Source organism: Hydra vulgaris, chromosome 02, assembly GCF_038396675.1.
Source record: "Hydra vulgaris chromosome 02, alternate assembly HydraT2T_AEP".
Lineage (NCBI taxonomy): Eukaryota > Metazoa > Cnidaria > Hydrozoa > Anthoathecata > Hydridae > Hydra > Hydra vulgaris.
In genome coordinates, this window is record NC_088921.1 from 65,848,727 (window position 1) to 65,870,000 (window position 21,274).

Consider the following 21,274-nt stretch of genomic DNA (forward strand, 5'->3'; position numbering starts at 1 on the left):
TAATTTATTAATTAAAAAGCTTTTAAATTAATTAATTTTGATCTTTTAATTGAGATGCTTCTAGATTAAAAAATATATTAATTTCATGTTTTAATTTTCTCTGGTTTATCCTTTATTTATTTTATCATTTGTTAAGTGAATTTCAGCGCATTTTTTAAAACACGCAAATTATAATGTATGCAAAGAACCGTGGCCAAGTTGTCAAAAAAAAAATAATTTATACATGGTTATATAAGGCGTGCCACTGCACGCGTCTCTTGAGAAGGCTTGATTTTATTTTAAAACCGGATATGTCTATTATTGTTTCAGGAAGTTATGGAGAAAAAAAAAACCATAACTTTCCCATAACTTTCCATAATAAGCAATTTTTACAGAGACTAAATGCATGTGCATATAATAGAAACCATACTTGGCTGCAGATAACGGCAACCAATCATGGTTTAATAAAGGTGGTTTAATACAAATTAAAAAAAAAGTCAAATTAATCTTTTTGCATATAGTTTATAAAATTACATACTTTTTTACTTTTCAAAAAATTAAAAAATCATTATTTCAAAAATTTTCTTTAAATGATAATACAAAGCCGACAACTTGATTTGAAGTAATTACTAAAACAAAGTTGATAACCTGATTTAAAAAAATTAGTATATTAAAATATTAGTATAAGTCGATAAACTTGAATTACAGTAAAATGTTCCTAAAAAATATAAAAAATGTCATCAAATTAAAATATGTAAATTTAAAAAAAATGTAAAAAGTTATTTGAAAAATTAAAAAAAATATTAGCATAATACTTGTATTAATATTAAAAAAATATTAATACAATACCAGAATATAAATATTACCGAGAAATAAGTTATTATGCATTAAATAACTTTTAATAATTATTGTGGATATTGATTTTATCAAAGTCAAACAAGATATAAAAAAATAACAAAGAAACAATAATGAAGAAACAAATAAAATTTATTAAAAAACAAGTTTTGTTCAATGGAAAAGGAAAATGTCATTAGCATTAGCAAATATTGGCATTGATTTTTGACATATTAAAACTTTTTGGGGACAAAATCTTATTATCCAAAATGTTTCAACAAGGAACAAATGATTTGGCGTTTTTTTAATTAACAAAAATTGTAATGTGCACTGAGAAGTTAACCATAGTTTAAATTTTTTTTAACAAATCATTTATTTTTTTATTTTAATAGTTTATTTTATTAACTTACTTGATTTTTAAAGTTATTAAGTAATTTAAGTATTTTAAAGTTTTAAGTAATTTCATCTTGTATATTTTAGAAAAATTTTGAAGAACGTGCAAATGAACAACTTTTAAAAAAGTCTAAATCAATATCGAAAGAAGAAAATAAAGAAAATAAGGATGATTTATTTGAAGACTTTGAAGAAATTGAAAATGACGTTTCGGAGGATGCGTCACCAATAAAAAAAAAAGGGTTTGTTCGCGATAAATCAACACAATTGAGAAAACATTCCTCAAGCAAACTAAAAGGACAAGATGAAACTAAGCATAAAATTTTTAAAAGGCGCAGTTTAAGTAAAACCTCGAAAGCAAAACAAACTTCCAACATAAATTTAAAGGAAAATGAAAATGCAAAACAATCAATATCTTCTAAACCATCTCAAGTTCCAGAAGTTTCAATAAAAGACAAAAATATTCTGATTGAATCAAAGGAACAGCCAAGGTATGGACGATTTTCTAGTTCTATTTCAGTTAATTCCTTTGTTGAATTGAATAAAGGTGATGTGACTTTATGTAATCCATCTGCAACTAACCATTTAAGTGGCGTTCCTATCTTTAAACAAACACTTGCTAATAACAATGATAAGGGTACTACTCATATAAATCAAAAATTGGCTAGTACCCATGATAAAAATTCTCATACTGGTAAACAAACATTTGATACAAATTTTGAAAAAGGTAACCACACAATTAATCAAAAATCAACTAGTACTTATGATACTCATAATAAACAAACATCTGATAAAAACTATGAGAATGATTTTTTTAATCAAGTAACCACTGGTACAAACAATGATATGAGTACTTTCATTGGTAAACAAACAATTGAAAAAAGGCCTGGATTGCATAAATTATCAGTTGACACTGCATCACATATTGTTAAAAATTCAAATGTTAAGCGCAAGTCAACTTTTAAATCAAAGCACAAACGTTTTAGCGCATCTACATTGCATCTTAAAGAAACAAAAAACATTAATATTTTAAACAACTTAGCACAAGGACCTGCAATTAAAAAGTCTAAGTATGAATCTAATTCATCAAAAGTTTCTTCAAAATTTGTGGAAAAAAAATCTTTGGATAAGACCTTACTTGACAATGAATGCCATATTAAATCTGTAGAAGAAAATAAAATAACTGAAGTTAAAACATTATCTGAAAATGGGAATGAAAAATTCAATAGTGAGTCTCAATTAACTTCAAATGAAGTGTCTAAAAAATATATTGATGGTCAATCTGTATTACATATGAAAATGGCCTCTTACAATCCTGTTAGTCCAGTTATAGTTCCATATATAACAGTTACTTTGCAGGATTCTGTTCTTGTTACACCACAAGATTCTGTTGATTTGCAAGAAGTAGATACGATTGATTATGGATATATTAGAAGCAGAGGAGTTAAAGCGCAAAAAGCAAAACCAAATCGGCTATGTCCAATGGGGAGCAAAAATTATCGTGCAGTTACAGGAATGATTATGCGGGCAAAGACCTCTGAAAATTCTGAAAATGCTTTACAGAATGAGATGAAAAGTCATTTACCTTGCAAACAAAATACAAAAAGAAAAAAAAATGTTATTGCAAAAATAAATTGCAATAAATGTTAATAAATTTGTTTATCATCAAAAAAGTCTCAATATAAAACATTTAACATTATTTTATGAATAATAGTGCTGAATTATGTTGATATTTTGTTTACCAATTGGTTGGTCTCTGATTAGTTTATTTGCTTTTTGAGAACTTCTCAATTTTATCCTGAAAATAATAAATGTATTTTTAATGTTAAAAAGCTGAAGTATTTTTATTTGAATATTTTTATAGTTCATAAAGATCAGCGTTATTATTTACTATATTTTATTTATTATTAGTTTTTATTATCTCTTCTAAATATTTCTATATATTCATCTCCTATATACCTCTTCTAACTGACTTTTATTTTTTATATCATCAATATATTTAAAACATACAGCATAATTTTTGCATATTAAAAATACTATTTTGAAAAGGTAAAATAAAATGACTGTAAACAATCATTCATTTGCAAGTAACCACTTTTTCATCTGCAGACTTTTTTGTCTGTTGAAAAGTTATAGAGGAAAATATCAATATTTTGATAAGAAAATATACATTTTATGATTCTTGAAAAAAAAAAAAAACTAGATTTCATTTTTTAGGTTTTATTGATCTGTTGTATTTGTCAATTTAAAAGCTTTTTAAGAAGATACATATAATAAATCTAAATTATCCTATATCAGTCAGTGTTACTAAAGATTTTAATGGTTTATCAAAGTTTTTTTAATTCCTCAATTGATTTAGAAGTAATTCTGAAATAGAAAAAGTTATTAAGTTTACAGTCTTAGTTTAACACAGTTAAAAAAAAAGTGTTTGATGATTGAGTTTCAAGTTGAAAAAGTGCTAGATGCTTGACTCCAGGAAATCTTTTGGTGGGCTGGTAGTACTACAACTATTAGGCACTGGGATATAAATCCAAAAATTTGGTTTCACCATTTTCAGGAGAAATATTAAATTTACTGATGTTAAATTTTGCATAAAATTGCACTAAAAATGCTTAGCAAATAATAAATTTGGTATCAAGAACTTTTATTTATCTCTACAACATGACAATGTTTTCCATAAATTTAATGTTTTCCATAAATTTAAAGATACATAAATCTTTTTTTTTTTTCAGTTTTGACATGTTCATGTTAAATTATACATTTTATTAAAATGACTGAAATGTTCCTTATCAAGTTTTTTGCTGTTGAATTCTATATTTTTTGACAGCCTCTCTTCATGCTCTACTCAGTGTTGTTAAGACGATTTACAAATTATTCAAATTCTTTTATTTGTAATTAGCATGATTTTATCAGCGTATTATGCCTGAACAAGAGCTTTAAATGGTACAATTTTTTTTGCTTCAGGTTTTTTAAATATTTAAAGAAATTTTATATATATATATATTCAAAATCTTTTTACTACCCCTAATAGTCAATCTAAAGAACCCCATTTTGGAGTCTTTAGGTTGCTTTCGCTCATTGACATTAACATAAATTTAGTTAAAATTTTTTCAAAAAGTGCCTTAACCCACTATAGGTTCTAGTTCTAATCGGTTCTGACGTATATTAACTATATATAGTTGTCAAAATACAATATTTCTATCAATTTTCACAAAAAATAGAGAATTTGTCAATAAACAATCAGAACAGATCATATTATTAAACTATGATGTTCATTTTACCTAAACAACATATCTATTTCAAATCTTATTCAAATTTGGACTAGCGATTCTGATTTTAAGAAGGTTTAAAAAAAAAAAAAAAGAATATTTGGTCTGGGTTTTTTCTCTGCAAACATTTATACTTTATGATGCCACAAAATTTATCATTTTAATTTTTTTTGTTTTTTCATAATTCACAGGCCTGATTATTTAACGGAAATATGTCGTAGTCAACTAAATATCATTTTGACGCTATAATATTTTAAAATTGCCTTAACTATACTTAGTAGGTAGTTGCTTAGTCTCTTGTACTTTTCCTAAAAAAATAATGAAGTGCTTTAGTTGCTTACTTTGAATAAATTCTCAAAGAGCTATTGTGGTGTTGGATGAATTGTGGATTGTGCTGGATGACTACATTAACTTTTGTAGTGATAGTGGTGTCCTTAAGTTTTAAATAGGAGACTCTGAAGGGCTCAATTTTATCAGCACTGCTATCATCATTGCCAACCATTAACAACACCATTGAGTTTAGTGTGTAATTGTTCTTAGTGTGATAAAAGAAACTGGTGGAAGGAAAGAAGGCTGCTGGGCCAATCTTTCAAAGACTTCCACATTCTTTAAAAGCTTCCTGCATTTATTTTCAGCCTGTGTTTAACCATAATATGACTACTGCTAAATGTGAAGTAAAACTTGCCATTCAATATGAATGGGTCCAAAACATGGACTAAGATTGTAGAAGATGGTGTACTACTCCAAGCAACAAATGAACTTCCATTGATGCAAGCATATCAAAGACAAAAGATTTATCAAAATAATAATATGATTTGTATTAGGATTAAATTTCTTCCCTTCTTTAAAATTGATTGCCTGAAAATCTTTCCCCATTATTTTAAGGGTTTCTAGAGATCTGCACTAAGTAAGATTTTTTGATGCAGTTGTCACACCATAAGCATGGAATTGTACTAGAATGTGTGTTTAGACTGCAAAGTACAATAGCCAGCTTCTCTCATTTCTTCAGGACAGAACAGATCGAAGTTTAACAAGCTTCAACATATTTAAAACTTTATTTAGTTGCTATAATTTTCCTTAATATTTTCAAAAATGGCGTAACTGGCGTTTGAGTTTTAGCAAAGACAGATTGCAAAGATTAATCTTTTTTTATAAAAAACTCCGAAATTATTTTTAGAAAACCATTACCACCATCAATTTCCAGATTGTATAATGTAGTCTTTAAAATCATTTCTGGTTTCAAGTTCTTGTTGACAAAGCAATTGTAAATCAGTGAACAACAAGCGTAACTATAGAGTTAAATATAACCTTGTTAAAATAAACCTTGTTTAAATTTTGTTAAAACCTTATTAGTTGAAACTTGATCCATGTTTTTGTAAAATATCTTACGTTTTTTGATTAATTGATCAAAAACTCTGATTTGGAACAACTTGATTAAAAATTGATGCCAACTTTTTCACACCAGAATCGGACAGTCTTGTGTTGTGCTGCACATGAACAAGATCTTGAGTTGCCGTTTGTGATCTTTTATTGAAACACTCTGGGCTCTTGATGATGAATCTTGAAAATAATTAAAGAAAATATGTTTGTTTATGCAACTCATTAACTTTAAAAAAATGAAACCTAAACCTTATTTATTACCTGGAAGAATTAGAACTGGGTTGTCTCTTAATCCAACCAGCCTTATTAGACAAGCTGTTTTATGAGGTTGTAATTATTTGTTGGTGATGAATGATTTCACCAGTTTTTTGGTTAATAAGAGTGGATTTCTTAACAAGAGTGTTTTGCTTTGCCAACTTAGCATACTAATTAGTTATAAACAGAAACTCTTATAAAAGGGTAAACTTTGATATTCACGTTAGAAAGTTTTGGATGAGTTTAAAGCTCTCCTTCTTCAAACCTCTAAAGGAACAGTAACAATGCCAGTTGTGACTCTCAAATCATTAAAGTCAATTAGTTGCTTTGTTTAACTTTTTGTTGATTAACATCTTTCAATGTTAACAATTGGTTGATTTGTTTAACTTTTTCATTTATGGATTTAGATAATAAATAAATGATAAATGTCTGTTCTTGTGAAGACACAACAGTCTTCTTGTTCTCCTAGTGGTTTTTTTTGAGTGATTTGGCATTATTCTTAATTTCTTTAGAAGCCAAATTCATGCAAATATTTATTTTACTACAAAAGCTGAAACAATTTTGCTGAAATTTTATCATATTATTTTACTGAAAGAACTAATTCGATTTCTTTTTAAATACATAAAAGTTTTTTATTTTTTATATAACTGAAAAATTTGACAAAAAAAGTTTCTGTTCTATATCAAACCTTTATTTAACACTCCTAGCATTAGTAGAAAGCAAAACTGGTAACACTTAAATTTAAAATTTAATAGGGTTTTATGCAAAATTTAAAATAAGATTTTTCCTGTGGATAGTGTAGCCAGATTTTGGGATTTATATCCCATTAATACTCCCATTAGTATCATCCCACCAAAAGATTTTTTAAGATCATGACATCAAAAAGCATTGTTTGTTCAACTGCTCTTAGTTATAATTTTATTACAAATTTCATTGTTTAAGGTCATTACCCATTTTTGAGGATATTACTAGGGCCCTGCGAATCGGCATTTTTAGTTTCGAATTGAATCTCGAATCAAAGTGGATTTTGATTTACGAATCAAATTGAATCACAAATTGAACCAGCAATATGAGGAAATCCAAATTTAATAATCTTTTTTCAAAAAAAAAAAATCTACTTAAATTTTTTTTGCCAGGAATAATTTTTTAGTTGTTTGGAAGCAGTATTACAATTACTTTGTATTACAATTACTTTACTCTGGTAGAGATAAATTAAAACATTTTGATAGCGTCTTGGCGTTGGATATCTGAAAAAATTTTATTTGAATCGCAAATTGAATCTCAAATCGAAGCGACACTTGATTTGGGAATTGAATCGATTAACAGGGCCCTAGATATTACCTATTCAGTCTATATATACTTTAAAACAATTTTTTTTTTTAAATGAATTATTTGTAGAGTTATATATTTTAGAATACATAGGCTATAAAGTTTCTAAAGCACTTGTGTTATGAACTAGCATGTAGTTTTGTAACTAATCAAGTTAACGAGTTCACCAACTGATTTTTTTTAAAATATGGTAATAAAATAGTACACTGCATCATTTGATGTATCTTTTCTATTAAAAAGTATATTTTATATCAATTATATAAACAAGATAAGTTTTATCTTCTTATTATGTTAATTTGATGTTTACAAACCTTTTGAATAGTGTTTGACCATCCTTGATTTTACCATGGTTAGATTTTAATATAAATAAAAAAGTTAAATGTAATGCACAAGAAGATCCGTGAACGAAGTTACAAAACGTAAAAAAGGTGTGGGAACCAAGCTAGAACTGTAAATTAATTAGGTCAAAACTTTATTCTTGCTTTTTAAAAATAAACAAAGCAATATAATTGTCCACTTGATGCTTGTCTCTTTACATTGAATTTCTTGTAGACATACTAGTTGCAAATACAGTTTCTAGACAGGTTGACTTTTAGAGTATTTGTGACAAGTATTAAAAGTTATTAAAATTTTGAAAGGTATAGTTTTTAATGATAAATTTTTCTTTATTGGGGAGAGATTTTGAAACAAAATTGTGTAATTTTAATAAATTTTTAACTAATACTTGTAATTAATTAGTTTATTGCAGAAAAAAACAATCTTTATCTTTTACCACAATTTAAAAAAAAAAAAGTTCTTTTAGCAGGCTGAAATTCTACATAAATACACAAAAGTTACAATACATTTTTATAATAAACAATATTTGTTTTATTTTTCAAAAAAACATTAGCATAACATTTTTTTAAAAACACAATTGCCTCAAAGAAAAAGCACATAAAGGTAGGTGTTGTATCAGTGTTTTTTTAAGTATAGTAGTAACTATGTAAGTAGGTGCAGTTATTTTATAATGTAATTTTATGGGGTGGTCATATTGTTTCACTTAAAATTTTAAAAAGTTTTAAAATCAACTAATTTCCGTTTTTTTTTTGTATTCACTTCCCTAAGGTGTGAAAGGCCACTACCAAAGACATGAAAGGCCGCTATAATTGATGAGAACATTCATTGTTTTATATTTATCTTTTCAATGTTACAACTTTGGTTTAGTATTTTTAAACTCTGAAACATGAACCTTGACAAACAAGTTGCTGCACAAAGAGACAATACATAGTACATGTACATAGTACAACTTGATTTTAAAAACTGCCTAGATTGATTTACAAAATTTGTATTAATTGTTTAGTATTTATTCTAAATATTTGTCAAAAAATTGTATCAATTTTTTTTTTGCTTTCTAAGTTCATCAGCCCTGGCTAATAACCTTAGTAACTTCTATACTAGTTTTTGTAGTGTTATATCTCCATTAAAATGCTGTTTTATATCTCCATTAAAATGCTGTTTTATATCTCCATTAAAATGCTGTTTTAATGATTTTCTCCCATAAAATGTTTTGTAATTTTTATCTTACTTATCAGTTTTGTCAAGTATCAACTAAATATATTTCAACTAAATTTATTTCCCATTTTTTTGAAATTTTTTACTATTATTTAATAGTAATTTTTTATTTTTTTTTATTTAATAGGCCAGTTTCACCAAAAAACTTTTTCGAAAAATGGGTTGAAGATTTCCTAATAAAAAAGAAAAACGTAGATGAAACTTCTCAATCTGTTGCTTTTTCTATTGAAAATGCTGCAATGACTGTAATGGTTGTGCCTCTTTTAATGGAGTGTAATAAGGCAACTCTTAGACAGACTTCAGGATCAAAATTGAAGGAACTTAGAGATAGTTTTATAAACCCTAACTCAATTTCAAATGAAAAAAAAGAGATAATTCAGGTTCCTAATATTTATTTTTTTATCTTTTTTTTTTTTTTTTTTTCAATTTCTTTAAATACTTTTAAAAATATTTTTTTCTATTATCAAATATTTACAGTTATTCCTCTATGACCCTTTACCACCAAAACTTTGATAATTCTTTTTTTTTTTTCCTTTCTCCTTTTTATTTTATTTATTTTCATTCCTTAATTACTTTAAAAAAAAACTTTATTTCTATTATAAAATGTTTTTATGTGACCCTTTTACCATCTTTTCCTTTAATGACTTCTAACGTCCTACAACTCTCAATAACTTTAACGAGTCAGGTTTTGGAAAGTAAATTTTTAAATAAGTTGAAAGTTTAGTCTTCTTATTTCTTTTTGTACTTAAAAATTTATTTTTATCAAGTGAAATGTTGTCTTCCTTTTTTGAGCATCTTTGTTGTTATTATTTCTCAGTGCATTTTAATTTATTTTCCACTCCTCCCTGTTATTGTTTTATCTTAATTTAATATTAAATGTTAATGTTAATATTGCTTTCTGTATTATGTGTTACATTTCTAATATTGTTTGTATGATATTGTCTAGTGTTTCAAATTTATCTCTTTAAAAATATTTTATTTTCATTTATATATTTAGCTTTTTAAATGAGCATTTGCAATGTCTGTTTAGAACATTTTTCAGTTGGCATTTTTTTATTGCAGATTTTTAAATTAAAAAAAGTATTTTGATAATGTAATACAATATAAATATATTTTTTCATGGATGTTTAATGAAAATTAAATAACAACAAGTTGTTCTTTAACTTTGAAAATATTCAAAGTTTCTTTATAACAAAAAATATTTATCATTGATAAAAAATAACTACTTATATATTTTTAACTGAATATATTTCCTTTATTTTGTACAAATATTTCATATATTTTTTTTTATTGAATTCATCTATTTTCGTAGACAACAATTTCACATAATTTTTTTTTAACTAGATTTTTTAAGTCTTAATGAATACTTTTCTTTCCTGATATTCTTTTTCTTTTACTGAATTTTTTTTATCACAAAATCTATGTTAATTAAAACATTTTATTAAAAAACAACCATGTTACTGTGTGACTTTGGATATAAAGGTTTGATGTTTGATCACAACAAGACTATAAAGCATTTTTAGTGGACATTAAAGCATGTTATCAAAATTTTACTTTGATTTTATTGAGTTTTGATAACATAACATGCTTCCTTCAGAAAATTAACAGTCAAATTATATATTTGTAATTTATGTAGATTACATATTTTAACTGTTGGTGGCAGTGGAAAATATTTAGTGTAGTAGGGTTTCTCTTATTTATTATCTTCTTTTATTTATTATTTTTTCTTATTTATTAATTTTAGTTTTAATTTTAAGAACTTTTTTTTTTCTTTACATTTTTTTTTTATTACTCAGAATGTTATTAAATATTTTATTTGTTTTTTGAAAATATAAAATATGCTAAAGGAAAATAAAATTTTAGATTAGCAGAAATACAAGCGTGAAAAGTACTGTTGCAAAATACAAGCAAATAGCAGAGAAAGATTTATCTCATAACAATTATTATGATTTTTTGAAGAAAAATCGTGCTAATTCACCTGATCAAGTGTTAGTGTTTTTTTTTTTGTATTTTGTAAAGTCATAAGTGTATGTAATAAAGTTGTACTTAACTTTTAAAGTCATAAGTTTATTTAATTTGGATTTTTTTTTTAGTGATGCATCTTCAAATTTGTTGGTGGAAAATGATTTCCAAGTGAAAGAAGTTATTGATGTTGAAAAAGCTTTACTTGATAATAACAATGAAGAAAAGAAACGATCTCGGCTAACTAAGGTGATGACTTACTTAAACAAGTTTGCATGTGCTATCATAACATTTGTAATGTTAATTGGAGCTTCTTTGATAGCTGTTCACTTCATTCTTCATTCATAATATCTGGTTCAATCTTATCAAAGTTTTTATTGTTGCTAAATTTTTTTACTGTTTTGTAATTTTTTGTAATTCATATTAAATTGGATTAACAGAATTTTTTTTTTAATTTTATATTTATTTTTTTTCATAGTTTTACCTAACTTTATAGTTACTAACAAATAAACTTTTTTTGAGAATAAAAAAACTTCTTGAATACTTTTTAATGCTTCATGCTTCTTTTTTTTTAATTGTTTGTATCTCGTTTTGAATCTTTTGCATGTTCTTTTTTTATACAATGTTTTTTCTTATTTCTTATTTTGATAAATAATGACAAGAAAGTTGACAAGTGAGGACAATGTTACTTAAAGAACAAAGGTTTTATTATGTTAAACAGAACATTTTTTTTTTTTTTTTTTTTTTTGATTACTTTTACCATCTGCTTTTTATTGCTGTTTTTTTTTATGTTTTTTATATTTCAATATTTTTAATCAACTTTTTAAATGTTTTTGTATTACACTTCAATTTTTCTTTTCTTTTTCTAGTAAAGCTTTTATTTTTTGTTTAGTTTGAATCTTCATGTTTAAATATTAAATGTCTTTAACATTTTAAAAGAAAAGCTCAATGAATAAAAATGTTTTAAAAATTTTAAGCCAAAAGCTCAATTGATAATAATGTCTTTAACATTTTCAATGAAAAGCTCAATGGATATTTAATGCATCATTTAATGTCCAACATTTTATTATTATTTAGTGACTGATCCTAAACTATATATCAGTTTAATAATAGTTTTTAATTATTGTATTTTTAAAGTTTAAACACAATTCTATGAAATGGAAATTTAAAATATTATATATTTATTTGAAACTTAGTTTCTTGAATAAAGATATGTACACAACTCTTTCTGTTTTGTATTTTAACAAAGTAATGTTTTTTAAAAATACTTTTCTTAAGTCTAGATTTTATGAGTTAAAGATTTTAAAGATTATTTTAGTAGTGGAAAAAAATTATTTGTGATTTTAAATCTTCTAATAGAAAAGCGACTGTCATTAATTTCGCATAAGAATATTTAATAAATAGACATATTATAATAAATAATTATAATTTAGATTTTTGATTTATTAAAAATGTTTTTTGTTGTAGTTGTTATGTTACAGCTAGTAAAAACATGCGTCTTAAAACATTCAAGAGTCCTTTTTAAAGACTTGTAACAGCTGTAATCAAGCAACACTGGTTAAAACAAAAGTATTGAAAATAAAGTCATTTTCAATACACAGAAACTTAAGTTTAAAAATTATCTTTCAATATAAATATCTTTTTCAAAGTGTAACTAGATTTTTAATTAAAAACATGTGTGGAATGATCTAGTTCCCTGTTACAAAGAATCTGAAACAAAAATGACAAAAGACAGCATTACAAGCACCAAGAGAAACGTATGAAGAAAGATTTAATTTAAATTTAGAAATTATTTTATAAAAGATAGTTTATTTTTTAAATTTTTATTTAGAAACCATCCCACGAATCGTTTTTTGATATAGAAAGTCCATTAAAAATGATATCTGCTTTGGAAAGGTTATGTGATTCTCAAACTCCATTGAGTGCACTTCTATTACTTCAAGTACTTTATAACATCCACAAGTAATGTCTTTTTTAGTTTTTTCTATATATTTAAATTTGTTCATAGTCAAATTATATATGTATATATATATATATATATATATATATATATATATATATATATATATATATATATATATATATATATATATATATATATATATATATATATATACATATATACATATATACATATATATATATATATACATATATATATATATATATATACATATATATATATATATATATACATATATATATATATATATATATATATATATATATATATATATATATATATATATATATATATATATATATATATATATATATATATAATATATATATATATATAAATTACTGCATTTGGGAGTACAGAAGGTATAAAATAATTCTTTTGCCAACAAATATGTCACTTTTAATTACTTTTGACTTTCATCCAACCATTAATTTAATTACAAATTAATTGTTTTTAAAAAAAAACGCAAATTTAATTTACCAGAATGTTTTGAAAAACATTTTGAATGTTTTTAATAATATAAACAATATTTTTATTTTTTTTAAAAATTTTTTTAAAAATTTAATTTACCAGAATGTTTTGAAAAACATTCTGAATGTTTTTAATAATATAAACAATATTTTTATTTTTTTTAATAAAATGTTTTTATTTTTATTTTTTTTTACTGTATATCATGTGCGCAGTGTTGCTACATCGACTATCTTATAGCCTGACTTGCTATGGAGTGCTGCTACATTGACTGACAAATAGCCTAACTCGCAACGGAGTGCTGCTTCATTGACTGAGGGTTGGTTGGGGCAGGCAGTCTATCAAGTAATAAAAAAAATTCCAGTCTTGCATTTAATTTTTTTTTGTGTCAACAAAGTATGGAAAAATTTCTGACAACTAGTTAGGAGTTATATATATATATATATATATATATATATATATATATATATATATATATATATATATATATATATATATATATATTTATATATTATAAATTAAAAAAATATATATGTATAATACTTGTGACAGTTTTAACTTTCATAACCTTTGAACATTAAAATATTTTTTCACTAAATAAGAATTGTACAGATGAATTTTAGTCGTTTTCGTTATGGTAGAGTTTTTATAAATGCTAATACTGCCCCCTCCCCCTTACAAATATATGGACTTTTTGGCCCTAATTTTACAATAATATTATTCCTACACTACTCTCTGTGATTTTTTTTAAACATATCTTTTTAGTAGTATGTACATACATATCTGGAGGTAACTTATTTTAAACAACAAAAAATCTTAAAATTGGTCTTTTGTTATATATTCAATTGTTTTTTCAGTTAAAATAGTTTAAACAACACAAATTTATGTTTGGATAATTATTTACATTTACATTTAATAATAGTTTCCAAAGTACACATATATTTTATTATATTTTAAAATAAAACTGTATTAAAGAATGTGAAGAGTTGCATGTAACCATGGCTTTAAGCAGGCTTTGCGGTTACTCTTTAGGCTCACTAGAAACTTTGTATCCACTCTCCCAAAACTGTTTAAATTTGTAATGAACAGATTCAGAGGCCTATTCAGACCAAAAGCCCATTCCTTTATTTGGATTGGAATTTAACATAAGTGAAAGAAATTTGCATGTATGCTTAAAAAAAACACAGACTTTTGGTGACACTCTTTGAAGTTTGACAAAATCTTTCTTGTGTTCTGTTAATGATTGATTAATATTCAAATAACTGAGTATTCATCAATCATTATTTAAGCTTGAACCAAATCATGCAGCTTTAACAGATTTTAAACATTTAAAGAAATTAACTATAGAAATAGTAGGTTCATTTTTTTCTAGTTGTCGAAGGTTTTAATTATTCTTTGGAACACATGAATAGTTGTCAGCAGTTTAAAATATTCTCCACTTTTAAATTGACCACCATGCTTTGGTTTGCCCATAAAGTGGCATCAATAGATTGAAAATATTTACTCTTTCCACATAGCTAAACCTTTTTTTTTTTTGACTTAACGTTCTGTCACTTTTTCTATTAGTATTCAAACTAACTTTAAAAAATCTGTCTCCAACATCAATCTCTACCTTTAGAATATCAGTCCTAACCTTTAGAAAATTCTTTGGCAATTTCTCTCCTCTATTACTTTCTCAACAAGTCCTTTAATGTTTTTATAATGAACCAATTGTTTTGAATCTTTTTTAAAAATGCTTTCTGTTATATCAAAATGATCATTTAAAACCTTTAATCTTCTTCACTTAACTTGTCAAGTGATTTTACATTTATTTATTTTTGAAATAGGGATTTTTCAACTGGAAAAAGTACTTTAACAGAAAATTTCCATTGTTCAACAGCTAGCTCCTCTGCAAATTTTTTTTCCAATACTTTTGAAGCATTGAAGTTTAACACCTCATGTATCTTTAAATAAGAAAAGATATTTACATATAGTTTCAGTTTTTATATTTTATATTTAATAATACTAATAACACTTTATTAAAAAATGACCGTCAGGTCAGGTTATCCTGCTACTGGTAACATGTAACCCAGTACAATCTGCTTTATGTCCTGCTGTCTTGTAGGATACGCCTTTTTTGGCAAAAGCTAGGAGGTGCTAACTCCAATTTAAAACACTCCTTGCCTTGGGGCTCTTGGTTGAGTAAAGGCTAGAGATAGTGTCTCGATAAAAATACTCATCTTGGGCAGATGTTAAATGCATCCAGCTACTGTTTTGCAGAAGGCCTCCTTGGCAAAAACTTAAGGGGTAAACAGATTCTATCTGTTGACCAGCCTTGCACCCCTTCTTTATCTATTAGGCTGGCGCAAATGTATTTTTCATACATTGTTTCCAGTTAAAGATGTTGAATGCTGGATCTTCTTGACTCAATGCATGGGTTTTGCTTGTGTCTCTTTGCTTGTGTGTTTTTATGACTAGGCAACTCATTCTATTACCTCCTAATGAGGGTACAGCTCTAAAACTCAGTTTTATGGTTATAAGGCCTTCTGGTAGTCAGGTTTCCCAAACTCTGTGGTAGCTCTCAAAAAGGCTGATTCCATCAACAGCTGAAAAATATCAAAGTATTAACAGTGCCATGTTGCGCATGGATGGTGTCCTTGTTTGTACTTTTGGTGTGCATTGCCAAGGCCATGTTTGGAGCCCTTTGTTACGGCTTAGGGTTTATTATTAGTAATGAGGCAATTGCTTGGGCTATTAAACAGTGTACTGAATACTATCTATGCTTTGAGTCAAGTTCTTTAACAAATTTAAAAATAAATAAAGTACCAAAAACTATAAAACACAAAAAACCATCATCATCACCAAGTTCTCTAAACCTATCATTCACTAATATTCGTGGTCTTCAAAGTGTCAATTGAAACCGTTACTTCCATATCTATCAGCAAAACAGTTCTTCAGAAAACAGATGGTTGCTCCATTGCTTGACATTTGTATCACTTCAGCTTCTATATCTATAATGATTTCCTGCTTAGACTCTTCTACAGCTTGTGGCCCGGACAACATACCTGTTATAGTCTTGCAGAAATGTTCTCCGGAGTGGCATCTGTTATCTCTATTTTCAAAAATTCTAGAGAGTGATCTGATTCATCTAACTACCGTCCCATTAGTCTTCTTCCTATCATAAGCAAGGTTTTTGAATCTTTAATTAACAAGCACCTAATTTCTCATCTTGAATCTAATAACTTTCTGATCATCAATATGGATTTCGATCTTCTCGTTCTACAGCTGATTTGCTAACAGTAATAACTGATAGGTTTTATCGTGCATTAGATAAAGGTGGAGAGGTTAAGGCCATCGCTCTTGACATTTTTAAAGCTTTTGATAAAGTTTGGCATGTGGTCTTCTCCATAAGCTTTCTTCTTACGGTGTATATGGCAACATCTTTAAGATTATTGAATCGTTCCTTTCCACTCGTAGTATAAAAGTTGTCCTTGATGGACAGCACTCTTTTTTTTATTCTGTAACTTCAGGGGTTCCTCAAGGTTCTATCCTTGACCCTATACTCTTTTTAATTTACATCAACAATCTTCCAGATATTCTCACATCTAAGATGGCATTGTTTGCTGATGATACTTCCATTTATTCTTGTCATGATAAGAAGCCAACACTCTCTGATTGCTTTGAGGGGGCATTTGAGCTCGAAAAGGATCTCACTTCTGCTACAGCATGGGGCTCACAGTGGCTGGTAAACTTCAATTCAGATAAAACTCAATTTTTTTTAGCCAATCGTTATCGCAATAATTTAGATCTTCCTATATTTATGAACGGTAATGTACTCAATGAGTCATCAACTCTTCATCTTCTAGGATTAACTCTTACTTCCGATCTTTCTTGAAAACCATATATCAAATCTGTTGCAAAATTTCAAGATCTCTTTATCGAGCTCGCCACTTTCTTACTCTGGATTCTATTCTTTATCTCTATAAATCTCAAATCCAGCCTTGTATGGAATACTGTTGCCGTATCTGAGACGGATCTTCTAATGATGCCCTTTCTGTTTTAGACAAGGTGAAAAAACGCATTGTAAATATAGTTGGACCTGCTCTTGCAGCCAACCTCCAAACATTATCACATCGTTGTAATGTTGCTTCTACTTCTCTTTTCTACAAATACTAATATGGGCACTGCTCTAAAGAGCTAGCGTCTCTTGTGCAATCTACTAAAATTTTATTCTCGTCATTCAATTAAGTTTCATCCTTTTTCAGTGACTATTTCTAAGTGCTCCTAAGACTCTTATTTGTCTAGTTTTTTTCCTCGAACATCAGTTCTTTGGAATTCGCTTCCTTCATCTTGCTTTCCTGATTCATATAGTTTGCAATCCTTTAAGTTGCCTGTCAATCGTTATCTTGCTCTTCAAGCTTAATCTTTTTTCTTCCAGTAACTTCCAACTCTAATTAGTGGTTGCTTGCAGCCTTGTTGGAAGCGATGATGAACCCACCCAAGGTTTAACTCTGTATTTTTTACATATTTTTATTGTTCCAGGTGATGATGCATTTACTCTTCCCAGCTTGATTTTTTTGTATTTTTAGATGTTGGAGTAATTGTAGTTAGAGTAATTTTACTGATGTCATAAACACAAAATGATTTCTGACAAGAATTCTAGCTTTAAGAAATTATACAGTTTACTCATAATAATGTTAGTCTCCTTTTTCAAGTCTTTCTAATGCTTTTCTACACTTAGTGCAGATACTATTAGTAAAATGATCATTGTTAAAATCGAATGATTTTAAAAAAAAACTTATATATTCTGTTCTTCCTTCTTTAACTTCTGTCATTCCTGATGGTTTTGAAAAACAAATTAAGCAGTCTAAGGCTCTATAATCTCTGTTAGATATTTAATTGTTTGGCATTTTGAAACAATTTGAGCAACACTAAACAATTTGTGTAATGTCTTTTTAGCTACTGTAGTGTATAAAAAGTTTATTCTAAGTTTATTAAGTTTATTAATGAATTTTCTTGTAGTATATGAAAAGCAGAGGTAAGTTGGTAAGAGGTAAGTTTATACTTAAAATATGTAATACATATATTATTTACCATAAACAATGAGTTATTTAAAATTATACTTAAAATTGAACCAAATATATGTAAGAGAAAGGGGGCATTTTAAAAAGCTCTGTCATTATGAATAAAAGTAAAATTCATCCATAAAATTCTTATTTAGTGAAAAAATATTCTAAAAGTTATGACCTTTTAAAGTTGACTTCAGAAATAAATGATCAAATTAATTAAATTTCATTTTATACCAAAAAATAAATTACAGTAAATGGCTTAACTACAATATGTTGACATTATTATAAAAATAATTTTTTATATTGTTTACTTATATAGTTGTTTTCATATTTTTTCCTATGTTAGTAGAAAAGTGTTTTCAAATTTGGTGGATAAACACTTCCTAATTCAAAATTACATTAGATTTTTAATTAAAATACTATTAAAGTTAACTTCAGTTGCAAAAAAACTATGGAATTATAAAAGGTCACAATAATGATTTGTTACACAAAAGAGAAATCCTAAATGAAAAAGCTACAGAACATTGGAATTGTAAACAAAAAAAATAGTTGTTCAATTAAGTGGAAAATGTTTATCAAAAAGTATGATATACAAATATGATATACAATTGTAGATATACAAGTATGATATACAAATGTGTTGTTTCCTCTAAGAATGTACATACAAAAGAATGATATACAAGTATGATATGCAAATGTGTTGTTTTCTCTAAGAATGTACCTGATAAACAGTATATATTAGCTTAACAGAGGGTGAATATAAAAAAATGTTTTACCAATCATAAGCAATTCTTTGAAAATAAAAGGTATTCAATAACACCATGCTATCAAAATACATATGGGAATTGAACAATAAAAATGTTAATGACTTTATATATATAAAATATACACTTGCCTATAACATTTCTGAATATTTAGTTAATATAATACAATCTATTCTAGATTTGAATGAAGCTCTCTTTAGATATTTTCAACAGTTTGTGGATACAGCAAAGTTAGAAAAAGGAGGTCTCCTTTGATTTTGTTTATATGTTTCCTTTGGCACTGATTGCACTTAGAAATGCTAGTTTAATATATATATATATATATATATATATATATATATATATATATATATATATATATATATATATATATATATATATATATATATATATATATATATATATATATATATGTATGTATGTATGTATAAACATTGCAAAAAATTTTAATGTGTTTAACCTTTTTTATCAAAAATATTCAACCAAAGAAAAAAAATCTTAAAGTTATATAAAAAGTAATGCCCAAATGTAACATTGTGTGATATTGCGAACTCTAACATTGCACCTTTCATTCTAACTGTAACAAGTGTAAAATTGCGAGTTCTTACATCGCCTAACTGTAACATTGCGCAAAAATATTTAATGTTAACCATAAAACAAATAAAAAATAATTAAGAAGCAACTACAGCAAAATTTTTTATTTTATATATTGTATATATTTTATACATTGAATTTTTTATTTTATATATTGGAAAAATATATTAATTTTCTAAAATCTAAATATAAAATTTTATAAAATATTCCAGGTCAAGCAAACAAATTTCAATCAAATTTCAAAGCGCTATAAAAATTATAGTTTTATGCAACACAGATTTTTTTTTTGTAGTTATTAAGGCACTTTTGGAAGTCCTTATGGTCTTATCACAAAGCATCGTGGGCGAGCATTTAACTGGGAAATTCATGTCTCCTTTATATTTTTTTAAATTTTAACCACTACCCCACCACTGCTCTAATTGATTCTATATAAACACTGAAATAGTGATAATGAAAACTGTTTTTATTTAAAAAAATTAAAAATCAGATTTTTATATTTAAACTAACTTTTGAAAATTGCTTTTTTACCAAATTGCTCTTGTAACTTTGTCATTTGAATTGCTATTTTTTTATATAAAAAAGGTATACATTAGCTTGAGAATTCTAGACCAAGTAGATTAACTCTAATGATGGTAATTACTGTAAGTTACAGTATGATGAAAGTGGTAGTGCCATGTAACAATAGCAAATATTATTAAAATCAGATCTTTACTTGCAGGTTACAATTGGAGGCCACACGGGTAAAAGCGGTATGGTTACATTTAATAAGTTTTAAGAAAATATTTATCAATCATTCATGTAAGTCTATATTTAAAACAAAGTAAATGAAAAATTTTAAATAAAAATTTAAATAAAACATTTTATTTTAAAAGAAAATTTAAATAGAATAATCAAACTATGAATTTTTTTCTTTCTGAATTTTAGTTTTTTTTACTTTATATGAAGACTTTTATAAATGATCAACAATACTTAAAAACTGTGACTATACTGTTTTTCCGTGCGCTCTTTTATTATATTCAAGCAAAATTATTTAAACAATGTGGATAGTATACATTTCTGGTTTTCAATTGATGATGTGCACAAGTTTTTAGATATACTCATTGAACAACGAAAGAGTGTTCATTATACAATTTCTACCAACAAAATTGACACATAATTTTGATCAAAATTGATCACAAATATTTAAATCAAACCAAGTTCATGTCACAACCTGAAATTTATCAATATTGTTTTCCAAGGATTTTTCTGTAAAGCTTTGCACTTATGCAATGTAAGTTACAGTGATGAGCTATGGTTTTTTATCGATGTATTTTTTGAAAGAAGATATTAAAAGAAAAATCTTAAAAACCCAGTCAGTTCAATTAAAAAAAATATCAACAACAAACAAAAAGGTTCCACGCAAAAACAACATTTATTAGCATCCTCAAATTCCATTTTGTCCTTCACTCTGGATTTCTATAATCAGTGCTAAGCTAATAAATTGCT

General features: G+C 26.1%; 1 protein-coding gene across 1 annotated transcript in view; it reads left to right on the forward strand.

Moving 5' to 3' along the window:
- LOC101241235 (uncharacterized) overlaps positions 1–21,274 on the forward strand; it is an 86,036-nt gene that overhangs the window by 52,011 nt on the left and 12,751 nt on the right. Inside the window, exons 7-11 of the mRNA XM_065791727.1 lie at positions 1,294–1,697; positions 9,118–9,370; positions 10,854–10,978; positions 11,084–11,201; positions 12,784–12,914. Coding sequence (XP_065647799.1) covers positions 1,294–1,697; positions 9,118–9,370; positions 10,854–10,978; positions 11,084–11,201; positions 12,784–12,914 — 1,031 coding nt within the window. The remainder of the gene's footprint in view (positions 1–1,293; positions 1,698–9,117; positions 9,371–10,853; positions 10,979–11,083; positions 11,202–12,783; positions 12,915–21,274) is intronic.